At 39.9% G+C, this 21,243-nt stretch overlaps 1 protein-coding gene across 5 annotated transcripts in view; it reads left to right on the plus strand.

Annotated features, from left to right (window-relative positions):
* Positions 1 to 21,243, plus strand: part of vps8 (VPS8 subunit of CORVET complex) — a 518,442-nt gene that overhangs the window by 194,821 nt on the left and 302,378 nt on the right. For all 5 annotated transcript variants that reach the window (XM_048598730.1, XM_048598733.1, XM_048598732.1 and 2 more), the window contains one exon: positions 19,027 to 19,174. In XM_048598730.1, coding sequence (XP_048454687.1) covers positions 19,027 to 19,174 — 148 coding nt within the window. The remainder of the gene's footprint in view (positions 1 to 19,026; positions 19,175 to 21,243) is intronic.

Raw genomic sequence — 21,243 nt, forward strand, 5'->3', positions numbered from 1 at the left:
CTGCGTCTGTGTGGGTTTCCTCCAGGTGCTCCGGTTTCCTCCCACAGTCCAAAGACGTGCAAATCGGATGGATTGGCCATGCTAAATTGTCCCATTAGTGTCCAGGGATGTGTAGATTAGGTGGATTAGTCATGGGAACTGCAGGATTACAGGAATAGGATGGAGGCGTTTGAATCTGGGTGGGATGCTTTTCGGAGAATCGGTGTGGACTTTTTGGGCTGAATGGCCTGTTTCCACACTGTAGGGATTCAGTGATTCCATGATGTTGACTGAATGATGGTAAAGGAATGCTAAGTCAAGAAGGCTTGGAGGGAAACTTGCAGATGCTGGTTCCACGATGGATGTGCTGCCTTCCTCTTTCTAAGTGTTAGTGGTTATAGGTTTAGAAGGTGCTATGGAAGAAGCTTTGGCAAGTTCTTGTAGTGCATCTTGAGGAGGGTAGACACTGCTACCCATGTTGACTGAACAGTAATAGAATTAATTGAAAGTAACTATATACTTTAGATCATAAGGTAGGACATCTTACTTAGAGGCCTACACACTAAGGTTCTGGTTTCATGTCATCTGACCACACTATGACCTATCTCCTTCCACACGTGCTGAACAGACATTGAATCATAGAGATGTGTAGCACAAAACAGACCCTTCCGTCCAACTTGTCCATGCCAACCAGATTTCGTAAATAAATCTCATCCCATTTGCCAGCATTTGGCCCATATCCGTCTAAACACTTCCTATTCATATGCCCATCCAGATGCCTTTAAAATGTCGTAATTGTACCAGCCTCCACCACTTCCTGTGGCAGCTCATTCCATACATGCACCACCCTGTGCGTGAAAAAGTTACCCCTTGGGTGCCTTTTATATCTTTCCCCTCTCACCTTAAACCTATGCCGTCTGGTTTTGGACTCCCCAACACCGGAGAAAAGTTGTTCCTATCTACCCTGACCATGCCCCTCATGATTTTATAAACTTCTATAAGGCCACCCCTCAGCCTCCAATGCTCCAGGGAAAATAGCCCCAGCCTATTCAGCTTCTCTCTATAGCTCAAACCCTCCAACCCTGGCAATATCCTTGTAAATCTTTTCTGAACCCTTTCTAGTTTCGCATCATCCTTCCGATGGGAGGGAGACCAGAATTGCATTCAGTACTCCAAATGTGGCCGAACCAATGTCCTATACAGCCGCAACATGATCTCCTGACTCCTATACTCAATGCACTAACTGATAAAGGCAAGCATACCAAACACCTTCTTCACTTTTCTGTCTATCTGTGACTCCACTTTCAAGGAACAATGAACCTGCACTCCAAGGTCTCTTTGTTCAGCAACATTCCCAGGACATTACCACTAATTGTATAATCCTGCCCTGATTTACCTTTCCAAAATGCAGCACCTCACATTTATCTAAATTAAACTCCTTCTGCCACCCCTCGGCCCATTGGTACATCGGCCCATCTTACTAAGATCCTGTTGTACTCTGACGTAACCTTCTTTGCTGTCCACTACACCTCCAATTTTAGTGTAATCTGCAGACTTACTAACCATACTTCCTAAGTTCGCATCCAGTACAATTCCCTTTCCTCTTGGTTGGGTCCAGGGCGCTACCTCCAAGGAACTCCTGCAGTGTTGGGAATGAGATATTTGACTTGCAACAGCTGCTATCAGTCTCCCTTGTGCTATATGTGACTTCCACCAGTGGAGAATTTTCTCCCAAGTCTCTATTGACCCCAGTTTTGCCTTGGGCTCCTTGATGCCACACTTAGCCAAGTGCTGCCTTGATGTCAATGGCAGTACCTCACATGTTTGGATCAAGAATTTAATAAACTAAGGTGCTGATGGAAACCAAACTGAATGTCAAAGAGCAGGTATTCCTTTGCCAGTGCTGTTTGATAGCACTGTTGCAACTCCTTCCCTCGCTTTGAGAGTGATTGAGATGAGACTGATGGAATGGTAATTGACTGGGTTGGATATGACCTTGCTTTTTCGCCACAGGTCATTGCTGAGCAATAATCCACATTGCTGTGTAGATGCCACTTCAGTAACTGTTCTAAAACAGCTGGGCCAGGGGTATACCAGTTCTGGAGCAATAGTACATATCATCACTTTGATATTCCAACTGAATATATTAAAGATCCAGAGGACATTGCTATCATAATATGTTCCTGATACGATGCGGATCTACTATTCAGCTTTTAGAATTCAATATCAAACAATTAACCCTTATTTAATGACGGAAAGGTGGGTAGGAAAGGGTTGTATGCACCCAATGTACAGAGACTGTGCTATATTGATAGTGTTAATATCAGTTATTCATTACAAAATAGAGAACAATTCTCTTAAAAGAAAATATTTAATCCTTGTTTGCTTTGAAGCCCCATAATCAAAAGTATGATCATCATGATAAATGCGGAATGTGAAATGGTGGAATTGTAGAATAAAACCTTATAAACACCACTCTGCTTTCCACAACTACCAGACGTCTTCAAGCACTTCACAGCCAGTGAAGTATCTTTTGAAGGCCTGTGATAGTGTGGGAAAAAGAAAAAATAATTAACTTCTGACAGGAATAACTTCTGTCCTGCGTTATTTTCAGATTCTGAAAGCAAATTTTGATGTATTTACTTAGTATTCTTGGAATCCATTAAATTCTTGGAATCCATTAATTCCTTTATCGTTAAAACACTTGCATCTATATGACACCTTTTTTGTGACCATCAAGCACTGTTTATTTATTATCTGTTCAATTAGGGATAAAGGAATAATGTTGTACAACAGCCTAAAAGGAGTTACTGTTCCGTGAAAATTGAGCCCTTTGAAATTGTTTAGACACATCGAAACCATAGGCTTTAAGTGCAGAAGACTACTTGATCCATCAAACTTGCTCTACTGTTAAATAATACTGGTGTAGCTATGGTCTCAACTCCACCTTCCTGTCTGCCCCCCATAAATCTCTACTCTGTTGACTATACATAAACAAAAATATCTATCTTAGCCTTGAATAAATTCAATGGCCCAGCCTTCACTCTTTTCTCGAGAAGAGAATTTCACATATTAACATCCCTCTTAAAAAAGTAGGTCCAATGTGTTTAACCTTTCTTCACAGGATAAACCCTTCATCCCTGGAATTAATTGAATGAACCTTCTCTTAACTGCTTCAAATGCAATTATATATTTTTCAAATAAGACTAGAACTGTATACTGTGGTGTCCCATGGTCTTGTATAGGTGCAGTAAAACTTCTCTACCCTTTTATTCCATTCCCCATGGCAACGTTCCGTTTACATTCCTAATCACTTGCTGTATCTCTCTCTGTTAGTAGTGGTGGTATAGACAAGGGACGTGTCTTTGAACTTAGCTCCAATGTAGATGTGCAGAATTTGGGGTTGCTAGTGTGCACTTGTTCAAGTACCATATGTAGGTTTGTACTTGGAGCAGTATAAGTCTTGATTAGGTTCTGTTTCTATAGCATTATGCAAAATGAAGTAGCTTGCTCTGAGTATGGTATTTCAGAAAAGAGCGCTGCACTTTTGTGCCGATCCCCTTTCACCTTCGGCTCTGTGTTTATCAGGCTGTTACTACTGATGTCAATTCAGTCCTCAGTAGTGATACAAGATGAGGCAGCATGAGCAGTAGTCTTCCTGGTGTGATAAATCAAAACTACAAAACATGCAAAATAATCTCCACAGAGAAAGATAATGTGAACACACTTTGTCAACATCAGGAGAAAGCAGCTGTGTTTTAAAAAAAAGTATTCACGATATGTGGGCATTAGTGGTTAGTCAGCATTTATTGCGCATCTCTAATTTGCCTGGAGTTCCTTTGTTTTGAGCCGCCGGGGTATTCAAGGAGTAGGGATACTTCCAGTGCTGCTGTGAAAGGAGTTCTAGGGTTTTGACCCAGTGACAGTGAATGAATGGTGATATTGTTCCAAGTAAGGATAGTGTGTGACTCTGACCCCAATAGGTTGAACTGCTTTAAAAGGATTTTTGCCAATTCAGTGAGTAGTTAACAACCAATAAGGCTGTTTCTCTTCAGTTTAACAAATAGAGAGGTTAGTTTACTGTACTTAAATCAGTCTAAGCAAAATAATAAGATATGCACTGATTTTCGCATACACACACACACTCTGTCTCCAGGTTCACGTGCACACAAATACAGATTACAAGTTGGAGACGGAAAAGTTGACCAAACAGCATATGAAGCCCAAGTCGCAAATTACGTTGAGAGAGAAAAAGAAGCTGGTGGAACCCCACTTAGCTTATTGGCTGTTTATATGCTTCTAGTGGGGAAGCAGGTGTTTAAAGATACTAAGGACTTTGGCTTACCATGCAACCCCCTCACTAACTGCCAGTACTTTAAGCATAATTGTACATTTCTTTTGTAAGTCTTAGTTGTAATAATTGTCCAATCATTAAGCTTTTAATGCTTTGTCTTCAACAGTTATTTTCAGTAGATGTTTTGTTAATAAGGTAGGATTGGAAGGTTTTTCAGGCCCCTAGGAGATTCAGTGCATTTTTTGGGTTTGCAGCCTCGTTGTTTTCATTCCAGTCGGGTTGGAGTATAGAATGTATATTGTTGCAAATTAAGGGTAATCATCTTGAGATATTTAGTCACTTCTAACCTGCGTTTTTAAATATTTAATTTTTCAAAGTGCAATTTTATGTTTCCAAGGGTTGGAGCAAAAATATTTATTTGGCATGCCATTACGTCTTTGTGATCATGTGGCTATATAGATGGATCGGAACAGCTATGACTAGAAACATCTGTGAGGAGATTTGGTAGAAGTATTCAAAATCCTAAGTGGTCTGGATTGTTCCTATTGATGGCAGAATCAAGTACAAGAGGGCAGACATTTAAGGTTATTAGCTAAAGAAGCAGCAGCAAAATAAGGGAAAACGTTTTCAAGTAGAGTGTTTATGATCTGGAATGCATTTTTGGGGATGGAATTAGATTTAAACTTGGTTGTCAAAAAGGTATTGGATGGTTAGTTGAATATGAAATATTTGCAGGGCAGCATGGTGACTCAGTGAATTGCTGTTGCAGAGACTCAGCATGGACTGAATTAGCTGGATGGACTGTCTCTGTGCTGGAAGCATTCTGTGATTCAGACTATCTCGTGCTGTAATTCACTCCTTCGATCTCCCTGAAATTGTGATCAGTGCGATTGGAAGACCACACAGTAGATTGTACATTCTCAGTTGCAGTTTAATATTAACATCTTAATCAATAACCCCTGGGAAACAGCATCTGCATCCAGCTGCCAGAGCTTGGATGACATTTTGTGGGCGGTCTACTGCTGTCCACTCAGAGCCATCTACTTGAGTGCATTGTGAAGTGTGAGTCACCAGTTGAAAATCCAGCTGTTTCTTCCTGGTCCCACAGAAGTGTCTGAATATCTGAACTGATGCATGGATTATGGTAGTTGTCCTGCAATTGTGTACCCTTGGACTGATTGAATTCTTCTAAGGGACTATTGTCTGTGACCCCCATCAGCTGTTTTTGCATCCGTGAAGGTTCAGTTAAGATAAAAGGATTTGGCTATCTTTCTATCTGGAGCGTGAAATGGGTTTCAGGTTTTCTGAATGTAAGACAAGGGAAGCAGTTCAGATAATGAGCATTCCTTTTGAGAACTTTGACTATCACAATAAGCTTTTATTTAGAAATTAGAGCAAACTTTATAATTGCAGAATTCAAGAAGTCAGGCAGCCTGCAGGAAATAGGAATAAATGCAAGTGGTTCTGTTTCAAAGAACATTTCCCACCACACAGTTCACATCTTAATACTAACAACACTGGTTGGTGGAAGATGATTGAACTGGGATTTTGGCTTATCTGGCCAGTACCAAATCTATGAAAATATATACGGTGCTGTCGGAGGAGTAGTGTTGTTGACCTTTAGAGGGTAAAATGAAAAACTGAAAGTATTATTTTGCAGAATGTCAACTGAGGTTATAATGCCTAGAATATGCTTTATTAAAGCTTTCAAAAAGCAGCACTGCACTTTGCAAACCCAGGACCTTTGCTAGTCTGTATGGGTAGCAGTCAGGATTGCTGCCAATATCAGAGGGAAAAGAACTGAAGTATGGATGTAGCTAGGGAATGACTCTGAGATCGAACCAACAGAACCTTTTACATGGTGCAGACCACATAAAGAATGTCCCCAGGCTTTTCCAGTTTTATTCAATTGTCTTTAAAAATTTGCTTTGCTAATAATAAAATCCATGATGGTAGTCGATAAAGGGCACAGTTTAAAAATAAGGAGTCTCCCATTTGAGATTAAAATGAGGAAGAATTTCTTCCGAAGACCATTTGTGTATGGAATTCTCTATCTCAGGGAGCTACGGATTCTGGGTCGTTGAGTGTGCTAGGGTTGGGTTAGGAAGATTTTTGATCAATAGGGGAGCTGAGTGTTATGGAGGTGGTAGTAATTGGGGGCACAGTGTGGTGGTGACGTTGTTGTCCGGTAATAAAGTGAAATGAAGACCACAATCAAAGCAACCATGATCTTATTAAATGGAAGTGTCGACCTGTTTGTTCTGATCTTGATTAACCATTTTGTTAGGATTTTCTTCATTCGTTGAATCTTTCTTTTCTTCATGTTATGCTTCTCAAAGTAGTAGTTTCTGCCTTTATGACGAGTAATAGCTCGGCAAATTTATCCAGTCAATACGTTAGTTATTGAGACCAAGTGTTAATCTTTAGAATAGGATTTTCTTTAGGGTTTCAGTATTCTGCTAAACACCCCTTGGACCAACACGTGAGCTTGAGATCCTTTATGAGATTGCCACTTTTGGAAATGTAGGCATGTAGGAGTTGTGTGAGATCCAGGTTTCTGTGGTCAAATATTCTCCAGTTTTCTGAAATGATGTCCCTGCTGGGACAGATTTCAGCCTCAAGCTGTGGGTGCTGAGTCTGCAAGAACGTTTAAGTCTGAGCTTAATAGTTATTTGTTTGAGTGGTGTAAAGACATTTAGAGCAAAGGTCTGCATCCAGGACATTGCCTCAATGACTGCTCCAATTGTGTAGATCACAGCATGCCAGGAAGATGTGGCACACTTTGTCCAGACGATACTGGAACCCCTCATCCTCCTTGCAAAAAACTGGTTCAAGCATTGGAAACTTATCATCAGCAGCCCTATTGTCTGCTCCACTACAGCCCTGTTTGAGGCATTTTATTTCAATTCATTCAAAGGATTTGTGTAACTCAGCATTGACTCCCTCATCACTTCTATCATTGACTCCCGCAGCCCTTATTGCACCCTCTTGAAATGTGACTTCTGGACTCTGAGAATAGCATTTGCCCCAGACCTCTGATCAACTTTGATGAACAGACCCTAGAAATAGAGTCATACAGCATGGAAACAGACCCTTCGGTCCAACTCATCCACGCCGACCAGACATCCCAATCTAACCTAGTCCGATTTGCCAGCATTTGGCTCATATCCCTCTAAGCCCTTCCTATTCATATACCCATCCAGATGCCTTTTAAATGTTGTAGTTGTACCTGGCTCCACCACTTCGTCTGGCAGCTCGTTACATATACACACCATCCTCTGCTTGAAAAAGTTAGCCATCAAGTCCTTTATAAATCTTTCCCGTCTCACCTTAAACCTACATACTGTACTTTTGGACTTCCCCACCGTAGGAAAAAGATCTTAGCTATTTACCCTATCCATGCCCCTCATGATTTTATAAACCACTATAAGGTGACCCCCTTAGTCTCCAGTGCTCCAGGGAAAAAAACCCTAGCCTATTCTATTATGTAGATAGGCTGACTAGAGGAGAGGCCATATTGGATTTGGTGCTTGGCAACAAACCAGACCAGGTGTCAGATCTCTTGGTGGGAGAGCATTTCAGTGATAGTGATCGCAACTCCCTGACCTTTACTATAGTCATAGAGAGGGATAGGAGCAGACAGTTTGGGAAAGTATTTAATTGAGGAGGGGGAATTACAATGCTATTAGGCAAGAACTACGGAGCACCAATTGGGATCAGATGTTCTCAGGGAAATGCACGACAGGAATGTGGAGGTTATTTAGGGTGCAGTTGCTACAAGTACTGGATATGTTTATCCCACTGAGGCAGGGAAGGGATGGTAAGGTGAAGGAACCTTGGATGACAAGACATGTGGAATATCTAGTCAAGAGGAAGAAGGAAGCTCCCTTAAGGTTGAGGAAGCAAGGATTGGACAGGGCTCTAGAGGTCTACAAGGTAGCCAGGAAGGAACTGAAGAATGGACTCAGGAGAGCTAGAAGTGGGTACGAGAAAACCTTGGCGGGTAGGATCAAGGAAAACCCCAAGGCGTTCCATGCTTATGTGAGGAACAAGAGGATGGCCAGAGTGAGGGTAGGGCCAATTAGGGACAGTGGAGGGAACTTGTGCGCGGAGTCAGAGGAAGTAGTGGAGGTCCTTAATGAATCCTTTGCTTCAGTATTCACCAGTGAGAGGGACCTTGACGTTGGTGAGGGCAGCATGAAACAGGCAGATATGCTCGAACAGGTTGATGTTGGGAAGGAGGATGTGCGAGAAATTTTGAACAATGTGAGGATTGATAAGTCCCCTGGGCCATACGGGATATATCCAAGGTTACTACGGGAAGTGAGGTAAGAGATTGCTGCCCCTTTGGCAATGATCTTTGCGTCCTCACTGTCCACTGGAGTAGTACCAGAGGATTGGAGGGTGGCAAATGTCATTCCCTTGTTCAAGAAAGGGAATAGGGATAATCCTGGGAATTACAGACCAGTCACTCTTACTTCTGTGGTGGGCAAATTATTGAAGAGGATTCTGAGAGATAGTATTTATGATTATTTGGAAAAACACAACTTGATTAGAAACAGTCAGCATGGCTTTGTGAGGGGCAGGTCATGATTCACAAGCCTTATTGAATTCTTTGAGGATGTGACAAAACACATCGATGAAGGTAGAGCAGTGGATGCAGTGTATATGGATTTTAGCAAGGCATTTGATGAGGTACCACATGGTAGGCTCATTCAGAAAGTGAGGAGGCATGGGATTCAGGGAAATTTGCCTGTCTGGCTGCCCAATAGAAGACAGAGTGGTAGTAGATGGAAAGTATTCAGCCTGGAGCTCAGTGACCAGTGGTGTTCCGCAGGGATCTGTTCTGGGACGTCCGCTCTTTGTGATCTTTATAAATGGCTTGGATCAGGAAGTGGAAGGGTGGGTTAGTAAGTTTGCTGATGACACAAATTTTGGTGGAGTTGTGGACAGCGTGGAGGGCTATTGTAGGTTGCAACGGGACATTGACAGGATGCAGAGCTGGGCAAAGAAGTGGCAGATGGAATTCAACCCAGAAAAGTGAGAAGTGATTCATTTTGGAAGGTCGAATTTGAATGTCGAATACAGGGTTAATGGCAGGATTCTCGGCAGTGTGGAGGAACAGAGGGATCTTCGGGTCCACATCCATAGATCCCTCAAAGTTGCTACCCAAGTTGATAGGGTTGTAAAGAAAGCATATGGTGTGTTGGCTTTCATTGGCAGGGGAATTGAGTTTAAGAGCTGTGAGGTTATGCTGCAGCTCTATAAAACTCTGGTTAGACCACACTTGAAATATTGTGTTCAGTTCTGGTCACCTCATTACAGGAAAGATGTGGAAGCTTTAGAGAGGGTGCAGAGGAGATTTACCAGGATGCTGCCTGGACTGGAGGGCAGGGCTTATGAGGAAAGGTTGAGGGAGCTAGGGCTTTTTTCATTGGAGTGAAGAAGGATGAGAGGTGACTTGATAGAGGTGTATAAGATGACGAGAGGTATAGATAGAGTGGATAGTCAGAGACTTTTTCCCCAGGCTGGAAATGACTATTATGAGGGTGCGTTTTAAGGTGTTTGGAGGAAGGTATAGGGGAGATGTCAGAGGTAGTTTCTTTACACAGAGTGTGGTGAGCATGTGGAATGCACTGCTGGCAGTGGTAGTGGAGTCAGATACTTTAGAGACTTTTAAGCGACTCTTGGATAGGCACATGGAGCATAGTAAAATGTAGGGTATTCAAGGTAGATTGATCTTAGTAGGATAATAGGTCGGTACAACATCGTGGGTCGAAGGGCCTGTTCTGTGCTGTTCTGTTCTATGTTCTATGTTCTCTTCAGCCTCTTCCCATAGCTTAAGCCCTTCAGTACCAGCAACACCCTTGTAAATCCTTTCTGTAAATCCCCCTCAAATTTCAGAACATCATCTCCATAAGTGGGTGAGCACTAAAAGAGCAACCATCCATCCCTGAAAAGCGGCCTGGTCCAATCTGTGAGCTGGATCCCTGTCTCTACATGCAAAGTTTCCCTGTTACAGACTTTTACTTCTAGTTGCTGGACAGCTTGCAGTTCATATCCGTGCCTTGTGAATGGCCTACCAGTGAATGGGAGATCCCTGGATGGTCATAAGAGTTGGCAGATGCTGGAAGCCAATGCCAGTTGGCAAAGGATGCGAGCAGCTAGTGCTCATGGACCTTTCTCATTCTACAACATGGAGGTTGTTCAGAGCAAACTATGAGCTGACTCTGGCAGGTACAATGCTGTGGTTTCCTTGTCACGTTTTCCTGACCGTCTAGCTTGTTTAGTGAGTTTGGTAAGATGGGAGTCTGAATATTAACGTGGAATATTGTGGCATTAACAAGGTGGTTTAACATGCAATAATAAGTATCAGTCAGCATCTACCCCCTTACCAGCAAGAATCTTGCCACACTGCTTGTATAAAGCATAAAAAATGGAGCAAGTTGATCTTCACATTGAGACGGACCTCCTTGCACGTGGTTCCCTGATTCTACCGCACATTTCGACGTAGCCCACAATTCTCAGATCCCCATAAGAATTTGCCCTACATGTATTTTTTAATTCAATGCTCTTGCAAAAGAGGGAAGAGTATGCAGCAAAGGGTTGCGAATACCATGGAATTTGAGCAGGAACAATAAACACAGGGAACTGATAAGCTGCATGTACTGTGCATTCGCAGTGATCCAATGAACTTCAAGGAATTTCTGTTTTGTTAAGAACTGCGAAACATCATGTGTTTGGTTCAGCAAGAACTTGAACTTGACATTATATTTGAGGAATTACTTGTTTCTATTTTTATGTTGGATAAGAATAGACTAGACTGTTCTCTAGATGTGCTGTGGGCTTCTTCACAGAAATTACTTGGACAGAGTTGGGATAATTAAAATTCATGGTTTTTCATTGGATCATCCTTCTAAACGTGTTTTTTTTTCCCTGATTGTGGGTGGAATGGGCTTCGCATTGTGCTGCTATAACTTTAAAAATTACTTCCTGGTTTCCACTTCAAGACCATCATTTGTTACATCAATCAAAGTGACATTTCTGAGCTAGAACTGGCACAGATTTAGTTCCTTTACGTGTCTAAAAGCTGTTGCTTCTAACAGATGGTGGCTAAATGAATACCTCCCTCTACTACACCATGCTGTGTTTCACTAGCTCCTGGGATGATCCAGCAAACGGAATCATTTGTGACATTTTAAATTTGCTTTCATGGTGTTTTTAATCAAAACTGTACTTGAACCACCAAAGATCATGCCTTGATAATTCTGAAGATACTAAAATATTATGAGGCTCCACATATTAATTTGTATAAGAAAAGTTCTAGATACAGAGATTGATAATTAAGGCAGCTCTCCAGACAGTTTCAAACAATGTCTGGAATTATTAGACCAGAACACTGCAAACATTTATCTAACTTATCCATTAACTCCTTGCATGCTGCAAAGAGACTATAAAAACCCACAGAGATCATACATGACACTTCAATAATACAAAATTTATTTATTTCGTCACTGTCATATTTCCTTTTAAAATTTGTTTGCTTTATACTATTTTCATAATGCTGTGCTTTATGGCATTGTTGCTGCTGCTTTTGTAGTTCATTACCTTTTAATATAGTCTTGATTGCTGGATCTGTTGATGGAAAATGAATCAAGTAAATAAATCAAACTGAGGGGCTATCGAGACAATAGCAATCGCAACAAAATAAAGTTTAAGATAATGACTGGTAGTTGTAAATACCGTCAGAGAATGATATAATTAATTGGAATCAAGTTAATTTTGAGTAGTGAGAATGGAGCTAGGGAAGATAAACTGATTAAAGCTACTGACGAAAAATAAGGCATCTATGGGAAATATGTAAAAGATGATCAATTGAATTCAGAGAAAATATTCCACAAAGGAGCAAGAACAAACTAGCCAGTAATAACACACCATACATGATCAGATTTGTATACAATTAGGTTTTCTACTTCAGGAGGGCATAAAATTGCATTGAGAGCAGTTCAGAGAATGTTCACTAAGTTTATTCCTGGAATGAAATATTTGTCTTCTGTGGGAAAACTTGAGCAGATAGAGTTGACCCTCGAATATATAGGAATGAGAGGTAATCTTATTGAAACGTATAAGTTTCTTTTAACAAAATAAATGCTGAGAGAATGCTTCCTGTCATGGGCATATCTAGAACTAGGGGACATAGTTTAAAAATTAGGGGTCACCTATTTAAGACAGATGAGGAAGAATTTCCTTTCTGAGTGTTGTTATCTTTTGGGATTCTTTATTCCGGAGGGCAGTGGAAATTGGGTAATTGAATGATTAAGTTAGATTTTTGGTCTACAAGTGAGTTGATGCTTATGAGGGAGAGACAGGAAAGTGGAGTTATGGCCATAATCAGATCAGCCCAATCTTATTGAATGGGAGAGCAGGCTTGATTGGATGAAAGGGCCTACCCCTGTTCTATTTCTTATCATCTTTTGATATTATAAAGAGATGAACTTGAAACTATAGATAAATAGTTACATGAATGAAGGGAAGGATGACGGGAGATATAAACAGGCTTAGGAAAGAAGTCAGAAAGACTTTTAAGAAGAGAAGTAAGAAATATTAAATAAGAATGATGGAGAATGTTATAAACATATTTAAAATAATTTACTTGCAAATAAATACTTTCAGGAAAATCAGGATGGGACAGATTACTTAGAGATATAAATACTAACTTCTTAAGTAATGTTATGAAATGGCCAAACTGTTAAATATAATTACATTGACTTAATATTTACTGGAGACAGTAACCAGATGGATAAAATATTAAAAAAAAACAATTAAACAAGATGTCAAGACATCGAAAGAAAGCAGGCGATAATTGATGAGCTAATCATACTTAGGAGCAGATAAAACCTCTGACGTGGATGGATTCAAAGTAGCTGGGAGGAGGAGGTGATTAGTGGCACAGCATATCAAAACTCAGTGGAAAAGGGAATTTTAATACTATTAATAGAAAAACATGTAGAATCTGAAAATTTAATAATGTAAAATCAGGATTGATTTCAAGTGTTAAGGTCATGTTTGACTAGCCTTATTGAATTCCTTGAAAAGTAATAGAATAGAAAAAGCAGTGCTGTAGATTTATTATTATTGCATTTTCAAGAAGCCTTCAGTCTTGTGCCACATATTAGGCTCATGTCCAAGATCAGAACTTGTGATGTCAGGGGATAAGTAGTAGAATGGATAGAAAACTGGCTGTAAAGCAGAAGAAACAGTCAGGCATAAAGGAAGATGTCCCAATTAGTTGAAGGTAGGAAATGGTGTTCCACATTGTTATTCACTTATTACATAAATGAAGTGGAACCAGAAATGGAAATTAAATCAAAAAACCAAATTTTAATATAGTTAATAATAGTTGCAGACTGCAAGAAAATACAAGAAGGTGTTAACAACTTAGAGAATGGCTATATAAATGACAAATTAATTTGTACACATCAGGGTGAGGAGGATCAAGGAGATCCTTGCTCCTTGGTGCATGTTATGATTCCTGACCAACCTAACAAATTTAGTTTGTGATCTGATTAGGTACTAGTGACTTTTATCTTTAAAGTGGACAAAGTGTGATATCCTGGGGACAGAATAAAGTTTTGAGATTGCATGTGGTGAATATGGGTAATAGACTCTGGTCCAATGCCTTATAGTGCACATCAAATAGTAAATATGGTTAAGACAAATCTCGGGGATTTCTCAACAATTCCCCCAGATGTTGCTGGCACAGCTGGTTATCAAGTAAAATCATTCTTCCCAAGGCATCACTGTTGTTCATCTTTCCAAATCTGGCTTTGACTTCTTCAGAAGAACTAGTCTGCCATGGACTGCCTCAATGGCAGTTCTTGTCCAGGTCAGTCATGTCTTTCCTGGATTCCAAAACTGTATTATAATACTAAATCTCAGACACGATACTAACTTTTCACTGACAGCTAGCATCATCAAGCAAGTTATTCGTGGATCTCTAATCTTGCTCAGTTATTTCAAGCAAATATTCTTGTGAGCTTTTCAAACCCCTTTCTCAGTTGTACTGAGCTATAAGTGACCTGGCTTCTTATTGTCCACAGCTCAGAGGTCCTTTCCTGAGACCCCTGACCCTAACATTTACCTACCTATTTACTCCTAGAACTTCTTGATTTCTAACAATGCAGAGATACCTGACTGTTGTTCACATCTCATTGAGTCACCTACACGGACCACATGTGGTTCAACCACCTTTCTAAAGTATAGAGAAAAGCAATACTAGCATAGAATCTGTGTCTGTCTCTGTCTTTCTCTCCCTCTCTCTCATATTCGCTTCCCCTCTGTTGTAAACTTTAAACTGCTCTTCAGTGACCTTGGAATTGGCCTGAAGGAGTTACTGAAACCCTTGAAACAATCCCCATCCCTGTTATTGGGCAGAATTGAATGTAACTCTTGGAACTGGCTGTTCCATGAGTGTTACCAATCAGTTTGCTGGCTTGTACAGTACAAAAAGTACTTAGAAAAAGAAATATTCACTACAAACACAACAGGTTAAATTGGACAGGGATTGTAGCAGACAGGTTTACATATCATAACACAAGTCAACAAAACCATAAAGCTACAAACACAGCTCTGGGCTTTATTTTTGAATAGAGTTAAAAGCTGAGGAATTGATGAAGCTGTATAGACTTTTTATAGGATGCTCTGTTCTCTTATCCATGTTGTAATAAGGGGATAGATGCACTCTGTTTAAAAAAAAAAATTAAAAGAAGTTTTTGAGCATAACAATGTCTCAACTGCAGATGTAACCATTAGGAAATGCTAAAATATCTCTAGGACTGTGATAACTTGAGAAAAGTCTTGAAAATTATGCAGAGGGATTCACTAGGATGCTTCCACTGGCAGATAAGTTCAAAATGAGAGGCCCTAATAGAAACAACAATGTATATTTATATTTCTAACATCATAAAATTTCACAACATACTTTATAGAGATACTGTTAAACAAGATGTGACAGCCACACTACTAGACATTAGGACAAATGGTCAAAAACTAGGTTAAAGAGGTAAGGTGTATCGTGAAGGAGAAAAGTATAGAAGTGGACATGTTTTGGGAAAGCCTTAAGGCTTAGCCAGCTGAAGGTATAGCCACCAATGCTTTGGAGACAGCAGTATAGAGATAATGTCACTGAACTGAGTAATTTAGAAACCCAGGCTAATCCTTTAGAAACAGCTGCTGGAATTGAAATTCAATTAATAAATCTGAAACGTGAAGAAGAAAATGAAACTTAGCTTTATAATGGTGACCACTGCAGTTATCATTACTTATTGTAAAACCCCATCTGGTTCAGTAATGTCTGTTAGGGAAGGAAATCTGCCCACATGCGACTCCAGATCTACATGTATGTGGTTAACTCTAACTGCCTTCTGAAATGGCCAAATAAGTCACTGACCTCAAGGGAAATCATGGACGAGCGATGAAAGCTAGCCTTGCTGGTGAAGTCCACATTCCCAGGAAAGACTTCTTGAAAAATTTAAATCAGGGATATGTGATTGAAAGCTCACCTTTGGGTTAAGATGCAAAACGTAGATGAAAATTAGGACAACAATCAATTCTCTGGGGAATGTCAGTGGTAACATAGGAAAAATATAGCAATAAATTCAGTTTGAAATTCAAGAGAAACTCCTTTACACAAAGAGTAAGTTAGAATGTGGAACTCGGTACAACATTGTGTAGAGGAGGTGAACACCATTCATGCATTTAAGGGGAAGCTGGATAAACATAAGCGAGAGTGGAATGGAAGGATATAATGATGAGATGGAAGTAAGCTGGAGCAGGATTCTGTTGAGAATAAAAACCACATAACTGAGTGGTTGTACATATTATATCACACTGTCTAATACTATGCGAGAGAGTTTGTTTTCATTAAAAAGGGCAAACATGGGATTGTTGGGAGTGCCCAAGAATCTATCAGGATGAGAAACACTACAGTTGTTAAATTAATTGTATTGGTTCCTGATATTTTATAGCCTAGACAGATCTTTAATAAAAGTAGTGCTTGAAGCTGCTTATGGTACATGGTTTGGCAGCAGACTGTGTGACTTGTGTGTGGGAATTCATAGACAGCCTATTTGCCCAATTAATCTGTCTTTTTGAGTTGAGGTTTGAAGTTAAACAAGAAGAATTAATGAAAACTAGTAATTCCTTAATAGACAATGGTTAAAATATGCATAGAAGATGAACTAATATTATTGATTATTACCTGCAGTTCCAGGTAAATGATAGCTGGTAGTAGCTGCAGTGATTTTTGTTCTAGCCTGCTGTACTATTTAGTATACGTCAATAAAAAAAGCTAGGATTGGAAATTTAGGCTAGAAAACTCAGCCAGAAGTGCCGAGTGGAAGATCCATTTCGGCCTCCTCCACTGGTCCCCAGCATTACAGATACCAGTCTTCAGCCAATTCGATTCATTCCACATGATATCAAGAAATAGTTGGAGATATTTGATCCTGCAAACATCCCTAACAACATTCTGGCAATAGTATTGAAGACTTGTGCTGCAGAACTTGCCACTCCCCTAGCCAAGCTGTTCCAGTTCAGTTGCAGCACTGGCAGCTGCCTGAAATTTGCCCGGATATGTCCTGTACGCAAAAGGAGGAGAAGTCAAACGCGGCTAGTTACCACCCCATCGGTTAACTCTCAATCATCAGTAAAGTGATGGAAAATGTCATCGCCAGTGCTATCGAGCAGCACCCGCTCAGCAATTACCTGATCACTGATGCCCAGTTTGAGGCCTGCCAGGGCCACTCAGCTCCTGACCTCATCACAACTTTGGTTCAAACATGGACACAAGAGCTGAATTCCAGAAGTGAGGTGAGAGTGATGGCCCTTGAATGCACCCTTGATCTCGACCAAGTGTGGCAACAAGGAGCCATAGAGAAACTACAATCACTGGCTATTGGGGGCAAACTCTTTGGTGGTTGGAGTTATACCTGAAACATAGGAAAATGGTTATTGTTGCTGGCGGTCAATCATCTCAACTCCAGAACATCTGTGCAGCAGTTCCTCAGGGTAGTGTCCTCGGCCCAAACATCTCCAGCTGCTTCATCAATGATAGTGATTACTATCTGCAAGATGCACTGCAGAAATTCATTAAAAATCTTCGACAGCACCTTCCAAACCGACTAAGAGGACAAGGGGAGCAGGTACCAGGGAACACCACCACCTGCAAATTCCCCTCCAAGCCACTCACCAGCCTAACTTAGAAATGTACCACCATACCTTCACCGCTGCTGAGTCAAAATCCTAGAATACCCCCTAAGGCCTTTGTGAGTCAACCCACTGCACAGACTGCAGTGGTTCAAGAAGGAAGCTCACCACCATCTTCTCCGAGGTAATTAGGGACAGACAATAAATGCTGGCCAGCCAGAGATGCCCATGCCCTATAAGTGAATATAAAAAAAAGGCTGCAAGATTTGGCTGGTTAATAACTAATGCTTTTTGACGTATTTTCTTTTATATTAGATAGGAACTTTGATTTGTAGAAAATACTTAATACAACATTCCTTTAAAAACATTTATTTTGGGCGGCAGAAGTATTGTTTCTGCAATTAACCTTCTTGATAGACATAAAGTGCAGTTGTGCCCTCAGTTGCCTATAATTAAGCCTGTTATTCTGTTTTATAAATATGAGTTTAAAAATGTGTGAAGTCTTGTCGAAATACAATGCCCTAAAATTTGACAGAAATTGCAAATGACTGCAAGAAATACAAGGAACCCTAGAAAAACTGCAATCATGGTATCGGGGGCAAACCTTTTGGTGGCTGGAGTTATACTGAAACAAAGGAAAACATTTTTATCATTGCTAAAGGTCAGTCATCTCAGCTCCAGGTCATTAACATAATCGTGTGTTTATTGTTATAGCTGTCCATCAGCCAACTGTATATAATTAACACAACAGGCTCTTGACAACAGCTTTAGGTCTTCTTCCCAGCCATTTAGTCAATTGTCAACACTGAAAATTTAATAGTAACAAACTTCCTTGAACTTTGCTTAAGTGATTGGAAAGAATTGGGCAGCTATTGCTTCACTTGTGAAATAGTTATCTTAAGGACTTCACCAAATTGAAATAATTGAAAATTGAGGTTGGCAAGCATTAGACCAAGGTTTTTTTTGTGATGTGAAAATTGCCACTTGAATTATAATTATGAAAATTCAATGTGATTAAATTTGGATCATGAGTTGTGGAAAGTAACATCTGGCATTCTTAATTATAATTAAATCATATCTGTGGACTGGTGTCTTGTACTCAGACAGGTCCCCAGTGTGCAGTTTCACTCCAGCTTTATATTATGGGATATGAAAGTCATCAACTAATGGGTGCATCAATACAATCTATTTTCTGCATCACAACCAACCATAACATTAATTTATATGCTTTGTTTGTATCTAAATAAAAATGTTTTCCCTGTTTACTTTGGATAAATTTGTGGTTGATTAAAGCATTAGATGCCAGTGTACCGAAAAAAATAATCATGTTCTATTGTTTTCTGCTTCTGTACATTTGGGAAAGAATCAGGGAAGTTTTCACTCAACTCATAGATGTGTTCTTCTGCATAGAACATGTTTTTATTTTACTTTTATGGCATGTTTATCAGGATTTCGTCAAAGCTCCTACATTCGCAGTCAATGGCATGTCTTTATGCTGTACACGCATTTTTATCATTGAACACTTACTCCATGTATTTGATTTTCAGAGATGGAGTGCAAGTGAATCGAGAGCTTCAGCAACTGAATCCTGACATCCACGAACAGTACCTTGACCTGCTTTGTCAGTATGATCCACATCAGGTGATGGATTTCCTCAAGGTCTCAGAATATTACAGACTTGAAGAAGCCATTCAGGTACTGCTTAACAGCGTGTGTATAGTAGAATCATTAATGAAGTGCCTGGAACAAAAGATATTGCTGATTGTTATATGGCGAATTCCTTAGCCAAGCCAGTTCACTATTTTTTAAACAAACAATCCAGTTAAGAAGAGTCATAATGTTTCATTCCAAGCCATGAATTCAGTTGTCCCTTGGGGCATTTTTCCTTATGAGTTGTCTATAATCCACATTATCTCGTAGGCAGCATTATGGTGTGACTGGGGCTTGTTAATATTAAAAAACATTTTTGTTGTTATACCAAAAGGCCCTATCTCAGGAATAATCCTGTAGAAATTTGAACCTATTAAGAAATGATGATGTCTTGCTAGCACAGCAGATAGTAAAAGCTAACATAGCTAATACTCTTGCAAAATTGAGCAGAATGGCTTTTACATAAATTTGTGAAATTGCAACCTCTAAATTGGTTCAGTGAAACCTCGCTAATGCTATCATGAAAATAATGCTATGAAAACGGAAGGGTGATCTACTCTGCCAGATTACTAACCAAATAGCTGATCTGCACTGACAGATTACTAATCAGGCAGGTGATCTAGTTTGCTCAGTTTATCAGTCAAATGGGTTACCTGCCCTTACCCATTATAAAATAAGTTGAATCTTGAAACCTAAGCAAGTTTCTTGTGAGAGAAATGAAAAGTGAGGGTTGAAGAGGGAAATGAGTTATTGCTGAAGGAAGATGTGCCCTCTCACCATCTGTTCTCGGGATAGTGAATATCTTGTTGAAAACAAGCATAGTAATAATGGAATGAGGGAAACAGGGTTGAATACGTAGTAGAAAAGTGAAGAGGTGCATATAGCAATTGATGTGAGTAGAAAGTGCAGAAGTCAGGATTTGGGCAGGGCACCAACTTGAATATAGTACCAGTTATATGTGAGGGTGACTGCCAATTGAGACTTTTTAATTTAAATTAATCACACAATGTTTTAACTTGCAAATTGGAGATGAAAGCATGAAATTGTTTTAACAAATTTTTCTACATTTGCCAAAGCTGGCCACCGGGTGGCTCCTGAACAGGCCTTACTAACAAAATGATAAATTAATAAATATCAACAATATTGTGCCTCGTTAATTAACACCCAAACCCACTGAGATATCTTCCCTCCTAGAATTAAAATGCAATTTCTACTCAGTCTTAACACCACCAGAGTGCAGAGGAATGCCAGGGTTAAATTTTAACCTGCTAAAAATTTGAACTTCATGCAAATTTGCTTTCCCATTATTCTTGTGTTTGTGTTGTTCTCTATTCTGACATCCTTGATTCAAATGACTAACGGTCAATGGATGAGCAGGCCTGCACTATATTTATGTAGAATCACTCAGGGTGGAAATGTCTTACACATCCCTGAATTCCACTGGCATTTACAGAATACTCCAATTTAATCATTCAGCCAATTTGTGTTCCTGGCATGCACCAGACTCCGACCTATGAGTAAACTGGATGCAACGGTTCTGTGTTAATACAAAGATTTTAGTGTGAGTATACATATAAATGCACTTCTTGTGTACGGAATTAAAATTGAACACGATATCCCTTGGATGATTTTTAAGACTCTAGTTGACCATAAAGTCCACTTCTAAGCCATTGATGCTCAGCAATTGAAGCGTGCTCCAACATTGCTGATTCACATTTTCTATTCATTAAACTTCCATGTAGGGTACATTCAATGCCAACATTGATCATGACACTCAACAAGATTATTCATATCACAAGCACATTTTGCACCTTTGTATTTTGTTAGTTTTTTACTTCCTTTTCCAGAAGAGCTTCCTGTATTTTCTTCTATTGAATTTCTTCTGTTGAATTCTTTTATTTTTTGCTGCATGTCACAACCCATTCCTCTCATGGTAACTGCAGCAAATGTTCCCGGGATAACAATCACTGCAGACTGTGTCAGCTTCTAACCCCAGATTGGAGAGAATTTCTTGCAGACGGCAATGTCCAATCCAGTTAGAAGTGGCTAAGCCAATAAAACTGAGACATACAAATGTATGGGAGAGATGGTCCCAGGGGCTTGTTAAACTTGTC

Source organism: Rhincodon typus, chromosome 7, assembly GCF_021869965.1.
Source record: "Rhincodon typus isolate 14 chromosome 7, sRhiTyp1.1, whole genome shotgun sequence".
In the NCBI taxonomy this organism is placed as follows: domain Eukaryota; kingdom Metazoa; phylum Chordata; class Chondrichthyes; order Orectolobiformes; family Rhincodontidae; genus Rhincodon; species Rhincodon typus.